The sequence below is a fragment of the Fukomys damarensis genome, unplaced genomic scaffold (genome assembly GCF_012274545.1).
Source record: "Fukomys damarensis isolate Sample0158 unplaced genomic scaffold, DMR_v1.0_HiC HiC_scaffold_16, whole genome shotgun sequence".
Classification (NCBI taxonomy): domain Eukaryota; kingdom Metazoa; phylum Chordata; class Mammalia; order Rodentia; family Bathyergidae; genus Fukomys; species Fukomys damarensis.
The window spans coordinates 29,613,873-29,622,615 of record NW_022900928.1 but is presented as its reverse complement, the minus strand read 5'-3'; the positions used below and the strand labels follow the sequence as shown (position 1 = coordinate 29,622,615).

Here is an 8,743-nt window from a genome sequence, read left to right as displayed (position 1 = left end):
AAACACATACACACATATATATTGCTCCAGAGCCACTGATTGTTGCTAAAATATTTCTTTTGATTATCCACAATAATTCTTTTGTAATTTAAAAATAAATCTAGAAGATATATTTATTAACTAGATGGCGATGACATAAACTACAACTTAGCATTTTTGCCACAGAAATAGTTTACAGGCATGAAGATATTTTATAATTAAAAAATAAAAACTTTGGAATATTGCTTCTATGCACTGTTGGTCAATGCTGAAGTAATTTCATTAAAAAATGGCTGGAAAATCAAGTTCTGAGTGCTATGCTTTTTTTCTTCCCTAATGGCAACCTTCTGACAGGGCAAAGTAAATACTAGTGTTAATGAGGCTTTTGGATTTCCTCTTGCCAGGAGAAAGCAGTGCTATCATGGTATCAATGATGTTCTCATTTTTTTCCGTGAATAGAGAAGTTTAACTTTGCATGCTATCAATATTCTGTTACCTGGCTTGCCGGCTGTTTCTCTGATGAGGCAGGGAGCGACATTTGGCTCTGGGGTGTTTGGGGTTGCACGTAGATTTTTGGTTGGTTCGGAGCCTGCTGCAGTTTGGGGAGCTGCTGCGTAGTTTTCACTGCAAGCACCTGTACTACAGTTTGTGGGGGCTGTGCCATTAAGGTAGGAAGCTGCCTGTCTTTGGCCACCACGGGATGCTGTGTGTGCTGTACATCTGGTTTGGGCTGTGCTTGTTCTTGCTGAAGAGGGGTGAGTTTTTGATGCCTGATGGAAAGCTGGGGCATTTGCGGGAGTTTGTGCTGCAGCTGGTCTGCCTGCAGGTGGATGGTCTGCTTCTGTTTAGTCTGGAAGCACTGCAGAGTTTTCACTTGCAGCTGAGTCTGTTCCAGCTGGGGCTGGCTAAGTTTCTGCTGTTTAGCTGACTGTGACTGAGCCAGGGCAGATCGGTAAAACAGACCTGTCTGAGGGTCTAAAGTGTCCATCTCTTCAACCTCACCCTCCTCAGTTCCAAGTTCCTCGCTGTGTTTGGTAAAAGCAGTGTGACTGCTTAATGCCTAAGTAAAAAAGGCACAAAGTAAGAATAAAATAAGAAAAACACCTACATTGCTACATATTTCTTGAACTGGAAAAGATTTGTTTATGAGATTCATTCATTATTTTTCAAAAGAGCCTAAGAAGAAAAGGAACCTCAGGGGTTTTAAATAAAAACTCTTGTAAGGGGGTAAAGGGAGGGCAGGGACAAGGGGAAAAAATGAGAACCAAGACCTGTCATGTAAAGGTACAAGATCCCAATGATGAATGTAACTGTACTGTATACCTAATATGTACCAATAAACTCAATGAGAGAGAGAGAAAAAAAACTCTTGTAGTTTGAACTTAGACATGGGGTACTTCAAAATATACTCTACTCACTTCTATAGTACTAAAGGTCTTTTACAGATTTGAGAAATAAGGTGAATCTACAATCCCAAAAAGAAGAGATAGGCTCTGTGGCTCCACAAACAGCTATGTAGGCCTATCTCTAAGAGATGCTCATCTGTTAAAGAAAGAATGCGATCATCAAGTAGTGAGGCATCCAAAGAAAAGCTAAAGTTCTGAGAAGGCTACTTTGGCTGTATGCACATCCAGTGCTGCCCACAGGTCAAGGATGTGCCCACCCTAACCCCACACAGGACTTCCCTGAGGAGAGTGAGGATGGCTCACCAAGGTTCAGCAAGGTCTACATGTGCTCGGATTCCAGGCCTACTATCAACAACCTGCTAGAGACCTGGCTCCCTGGAGTGAGGGAGCCCAGGAACGGGACAATGGAAAGGGAGACTGCCTGGTGTCAGTTATAAATGCATTGGGAGGAGGCACCATCCTGAGTGACAGGGTGAGGACCAGCCTGGTAGACCTCTAGGTATGTGGAGAAGGTCAATGTCAAGACCTATCATATAAGGGCCAGACTAAGTCTTGCCACCTAGCAATATTTCTGGCCAGATGGCCTCCTTTGGGACATAAGGTCCACCCTATCCCCAGCCTTCCTGCTGCCTTGTCATATACTACACAGCTACTCTAAACTTTAAAACTGAGATTCAAAGAACTCTCCCTGTATCCGAATGACTTCACATATACCAATTTTCAATTCAACAACTCGTGTGAATAAACTATAATAGTACATAAGATCCTAATGAGATAATTGACAATATGAAATAGGAAGAAAAAGGCTAAAGGTATAGGGAAAGTGGGAAGGGTAGGGGAAAGGAAATAAGGAAAAAATATATGAGAAAATTAAAAAGTGGAAATAATGTAAATGGGGAGGGGAGGAGGGGGTGAAGGGAGGGCAGGGACAAGGGGAAAAAATGAGAAGCAAGACCTGTCATGTAAAGGTACAAGATCCCAATAATGAATGTAACTGTACTGTATACCTAAAATGTACCAATAAACTCAATGAGAAACAAACAAACAAACAAAAAAACTCTTAACTGCTTTTCAGGTAATTTACCTACAATTAGATGAACTGCTATCAGCTAAGTGATGCTGATTTATGAGACTTAAAAGTCACGCTTAAATCTGACACCTATAGTATAACTTATATTAGAGGCAGTTCACTTTGGGTTTAAATCCTGGCTCTGCTGCTTAGGGCAAGTTACTTAAAAGAATTCTGTAAGCATTAAGTTTCCTCATTTGTAAAAGAGGGTAATACACTCACCATGCAAGATCATAATGAAAATCAAACAAATTAATATACTTAAAGCTCAAAGTGCAGTGTCTAACACAAAATGAATTTATCAACTTATTTTTTTCCTTTCCCCATTACCCTTAATTCCAGATGTTTCTGTTTTACATTAGTTCATTCTACTTCCCATTGAGTCTCCTACTTGTTCATAATGTTCCCATGAGGAATCAGTATAAAAGCATGAAACAGAATGACAAAAACCAACAGCAAAATCCAAACAGGTCAACAAGCCAAATGCTATTTTACTGAGAATCTTATTTACTTCAGTGATAAATTCTTCAATAACAGTAAGTTTAAAAAAAAAAAAAAAAAAAAAAAAAAAGAGCAATTCTGATGTTATTAGACTCATCTAGACCTCCTCACCCTTTTGAAATGCTAAGCATTCAAAGAAGATTTAAGAATACTATTTCCTAATTAGTTTCTGGCATTAAGGCTCTCAATTCATTTTCTCTACTCACAAATGAAATAATTAAACAAGCACTACAATTCAGTTAGTTCTCCTCTTAAAATAGGAGATGAAATTGAACCTTATTTCAGGAATGAGGCAGTCAGAGAGGATAGGGAAATAAAGAAGAGATACAACCTGCTGCATAATGTGGGTGATTGCTCCAGGGGAGGACGCTGGGATGGACTTCACCACCACTGAAGTTTGTGTTGCGGTCTGTGACTGAGCCACATGTTGGAGCAGGGTCCTTTGGGGCTGAGAGGTTTGTTGGGGCTGAGAACGATGGCTGACTGAAAATAGAGGAGGTGATGATATTTCTCCAGAAATCGCCACAGCATCTGTAATCAGTAGTCATTTTAAACAAATGTCTGTGAGCTTTTATCTCAGAGAAAGTAGTATTGTGAACTAAGGAGCAAAAGACAAGAACCTGCTCATCTATGAGCTGTGTGATGTTACAGAGGTCTACCTTCTCTGAGTCTGTTTCCACATCTGTAAATCTGGGACAACAGAGCCAAAATGACTAGAGGAGAAATGTATACAGAAGAGTTGTGATAAGTGTCATCATCAAGGAGTAATAAACTCTTTAAAGTTACATTCTCTTTTGATTTATCCCTTTCTCCAAGGACTTTTATCTCATTAAAGAAACAAAGCAAGAATGGGTTTCTTAATACCAAATATACCTTTAAGGGGAGTAAAGCAATGCAAGTTCTTTAAGCTTCTGATCCCTGTCCAAATACAATACAAACGTCAGATGCATTCAGTCCTTTTCATGAAGTGACACTGTCTCATAGCCTACAGTTCCTAAAACTGTAAGAGGTCAAGGTAATACTGCAGAAAGACAATTAGACTAAGAGGTACACTTAGATTCTGTCTGGCTCTGCTACCAAACAGCCGTCTGAACACAAAGAAGTCATTTCTCTCTTAACCTCTAAAACTTAAGAGGTTTTGTTTTGTTTCTTTTTAAAAAAGGTAATAAAACTTTGTTATTTCTACTTGAAAGAGGCCCAAATGAAGTAATAGATTGAAAGCAGCTCTTAAATTATAAAGTACTGAACAAATATAAAAGAACAGAAAAATTCTCTATCTCAGATTTAGCTCATCTGAACAATGGGCAAGAGTACAGTGTAGGAAACCATTTCGTATTCTCTTGCTACAAAGATCCTATGGAATAAGCAAAGCTGTACTTCTATATAGGCACCAATCTATTATTTTTACCAGCTTCAATTTCAACATTTTAAACAGTATAAATATTTACTATTTCCAAATCTATAGAGCTTTTAAAATACTTAAAATTACTAGAAAAATCAACTCCTCGAATCAGGACAAACAAAATCAATCTTTATATTAGCTAAGTGTTTTGAAGTTATCAAAACTCTCAATAATCTATGATTTTAATATTCAAATACTCTAATCTAAAATTTCAAGTAGCATGAGTTCCATGCTTAGAAGAAATGAGGTATCCAAAATACTATAGAATGCTAAAATGCTATTTTATGTTATTATCAGGACAGATTTTTTAAAACTTACCCAGTGAAATATAAATAAGTCTTATTATTTATGACACTTTAGAGTCACAAATACAGTGTTTCTCTTGTTGCTATAAATATGACTACATGTGATAGATTACAGCAGCATTATGATACTTTTATAAATGTCCTCCAGTCCCTTATTGTGTTTTATAGTATGCTTTACATTTAAAATTATTATTCTTTTTTCTTTAGTTTTTGAGGCAGAGTCTCGCTGTGTAGCCCAGGCTGGTCTTGAACTCACTATGCAGGTTGGCATTAAGCTCGTGGCAGTCCTCCTGCCTCAGCCTCAGAGTGCTGGGATTACAGGCATGCACCACCACGCCCAGCTTAAAATTATAAATTAATAAAATATTCCGTAAATGTGTAAGTGAACTGAAAAAAGGAATTAAGGTTTATGTCAAAACAACTACTGAAATAATTTATAATATGACTGGATAGGAGAAAAAATAAATTATGATACTATTAAACAAGTAGATCAATGAAGTTTTTAAAGAGAAACATCACTGAAAATGCATGACATCTGATAATAAATTTCTGATTAAATTATCAAGATTTTATGGAACATTTCTGTCACCCATATCAATCTTCATAATTACTACATTTTAAAATACAGAAAAAATGGATTCAATTGAAGATCCACTATTTCTTCATAGAAAGTCCCCAAGTTTAAGAAACTAAAATTTATTAAAGTCTGAGAAAATATCCACTATAGAATGATGCAAGAAGCCAGAGCAACTGGCTTTAAACTCAATATGGCTGCATATATGATGGGTAGAGATAGGGAAAGAAGGTCACAAAGTGAACATTCAGAAAGCAGATGAAATGACCTTAACAAGGCCATATAAATACCTTCAATAGACATTTATTTCCTTAAACATTTCTTTTTCATTTTCAGAGTTAAACTACTAATTCTGAGAAAACTTCCCCACTACTCTGCAAAAAGAAAATTTTTCTCCCTTTCATTAAGCGGAGCTTACCTTTCCTCTACCAGATCAGAGTAGAGTGCATCCATTTAACTGGTTCCCTCAAAAACAACCATCTTTTTACCTTCAATTATACTACAAATGGATGCACACCACTTACCTAGAAGGGGAAAAGCAACCTCTGTCCCCTCATCAGTGCGTTCTGAAAAGGATAAGTAAGGAAGAAATCATAGGTCTTTTCATCTATTTATCATCTGATAATCTAGTCTACCCTATAAGTTATTACTCAGCACCCCCACACATATAATGGCCTTTGCTTTAATTAGCTTTCCAAGTACCTCTGAAGAGGTATGACTCTCCATAATTTTAAGTAGATTTTTCTCTTTGGGCCCATTAGTTAACCCACTAACCTATACTTTCTAATACTATCTCCTAAAATAATGCCAAAGAATATTAATCCATTTATGTCTCCTAAAATGATGCCAAAGAATTCTGTAACTTTATGTTCTCCTTTAACCACTTCTTAAGAAAATTTAAAACAGAAGTTCTCTACATATTGCCTCAAAAGTTATCTCTCCTAACCTCTTAATTATTCACATTACTATTTTCTAAACTATTTCAAATCTCAAGATAATAAAGTGTCCAAACAGAAAGCAGTGTTCCCGGTAGGTTCTCACCAAAATATATAAGAATATATTATCCTTCCTATGTAATCTTTCCATTTGTGTCATCCAACAATCTCATTAGTGTTTTGCTGCCAGACTACAGGTTTTTTTTTTTTTTTTTTTTGAGACAGGGTCTCACTATGTAGTTCAGACTGCCCTGGAACTCACTATGTAGTCTTGAACTTGCAGTGATCCTCCTGCCTCAGCCTCCAGAGTACTGGGATTACAGGTATGCACTTCCATGCCCGGCGAGACCACATTTTTAAATATGTATCTAATTTGCTTTCTACCAGAACTTCTAAGTATTGTTATAGGGATTTAAGAGTTTCTTCATTTTTTTTCTTTCTCTCTTGACTCATCTCTCTAAAACCAAAACATCCAGATGCATAAAAAATACTTATTCTCATAGATATTTCATCTTCTCTCTACCACTACTGCTCTACATTCAGATATTATTTGTGACCAACTTGCAGATATATATAACTTGCAATTTTTGTGACATTCTATTGTTTTTCTATCTTCTAGTCATTAAAGACAAGTTAAACTCTAAGGAAGACACAAATTTGCTCTGAAAGCAAAGAAGAAAAGAGCTAGAAATACAAAAATATATATTCTTTCCTAAATGACCATCCCATGAAATCTAGAAAGGTAGCTTTCCTACATTAATACTACACTTTAAGAGGACACCTACCAGTAGTGATATATTCAGCAACTAGTTCCGACTCTACCACAGCAATTGATGGACTCTCAGGAGAATGCCTCTTTTCCTGGGTCATCTGAATAGGCACTGCCATTTGACTCAAGTCAATAGTAGGTTGTCTTGGTTTGGATTCCAACTTTTCCTTTACTGTATGAAAAAGTCAGGGAAAAAGTTAACTTTTATTTCAAACAAGTACTAAAAGCTGTGCTGTCTATGGGAATAAAGAACCAGATCTCTGGATCTCACACTGGCAGCAACGAGGGAGACAATGACTTGAAAAAAGAAGGCTATTGCTACATATGGTTGTAGAGTGCACAATTTGTATAATCATACCCAGCAGTCTACTAAAGACTCATTATGCAATCATGCTAAAATCCTCTCATCACTAGGTCAAACTAATGGCTGTTTTCCTTATATATGCTCCACTTAGGTTATTTCCTTTACCCCCTGAGGTTGTTCCTGGTAGCTTTGAATTCACCAACCTAAAATCAAAGGTGAATAAGCAGTACACAACATGATTTGTTCTAGGGTACATCTGTCCCCAAAGAGCACAATTCAATGACCAGTTTAATTTCATCTACTAAATATTGAAGGTATCTTCCAAATAAATGTTACAAGATCTTCAATGGCTCTTAAAGAATAAAAATTTTCCCTTTTAAGAAAAATTGGGCTCTCTATTGCTGCAAAATTGCCTGTTAGGGTGTTCTGGAATCAAGAATGGTTTCTATGCATGGATTCACTTTGTATCTTATCACTTGTTCTATAAAAATCTCTTCAAAGTTCCTATCTCTATAAAGCATTAATGGAAGTATCTGAATTGCCAAAGAGAAGCAGCTGAGAAAATGCCCAGTGCCAAAAATAACATCAATAGAAGGATTAAGACATATATAAAATGGTAGCATTTTTGGGTAGTACTAGAGTAAAAATCACAAAAAAGAGTAATCAATAATAAGTCCACTGAAAGATCATTTTTCCCAAAGATATACTATGATAAAATCAAGACCATCACTTTAAACAAAGAAAGCTAAACAAAATAAAATGAATACAAGTCTCCTCACAAATAGAGGGAACATTGAAATAGAGATCAAAAGAGGTAGGGCTGGGATTTAGCTCAGTGGTTCTGCTGCCTCCCTCACCAAGTGCAAGGTCCCAAGTTCAATCCCCAGTACCACAAAAAAAAAAAAGTGGAGCCTCATTGTGCCAATTGGGTAGCATCTCTATATCTCAGCTTACTTATTTATAAAATAAAAGGGCTGGATGAAATCAACACTACAGTCCCTTAAATACACTGATAATCTTTGACCTATTATGAAAGAAAACTGTGTATAACTTACATTGGGTTTTCCTAGAGTTTTATCAAAGATATTTAGTAACCAGAAATCCTGATAAGACTTTGTTATATAACTATAGCTTTTCATGAATGCTCACGTGGACAATTTATACAAAGAAATAAATCTGAAAATAAAATTAAATTACAATTTTTAGCAACAGCTACTAGTGGTATTTTACTGTTCTACCAATATCAAAGAATATGTGAGGAGCCCTTCAATATGCCTCCTGCTATTATTAAATTGTTATATAACTGACTATTCCACTGCATCCATCTTTATGCTTAAAAGTGACAGATCTACACATCTCTGGGGATAAGAGGACTGTCCATTTTAAGCAAGAGACAAAACAGAGAGGTCTGACCTTTCAAAAAGACTTTCATTGCTCTGTACTTTAGTGCTCCTATTATACCTTAAAGAACTAACAAGTAAACAAAAATGTACCAATGA

At 36.3% G+C, this 8,743-nt stretch overlaps 1 protein-coding gene across 11 annotated transcripts in view; it reads right to left on the bottom strand.

Annotated features, from left to right (window-relative positions):
- The window catches only part of Emsy (EMSY transcriptional repressor, BRCA2 interacting), a 90,720-nt gene that overhangs the window by 6,454 nt on the left and 75,523 nt on the right, over positions 1 to 8,743 (bottom strand). For 5 of the 11 annotated variants that reach the window (XM_010613040.3, XM_010612974.3, XM_010613497.3 and 2 more), the window contains 4 exons: positions 6,957 to 7,112; positions 5,761 to 5,802; positions 3,287 to 3,486; positions 476 to 1,039 (listed from right to left, as the gene is read on the bottom strand). In XM_010613040.3, the coding sequence (XP_010611342.1) occupies positions 476 to 1,039; positions 3,287 to 3,486; positions 5,761 to 5,802; positions 6,957 to 7,112 (962 nt within the window). The remainder of the gene's footprint in view (positions 1 to 475; positions 1,040 to 3,286; positions 3,487 to 5,760; positions 5,803 to 6,956; positions 7,113 to 8,743) is intronic. The other 6 variants (XM_010613250.3, XM_010613299.3, XM_010613434.3 and 3 more) reach the window with 3 other exon arrangements.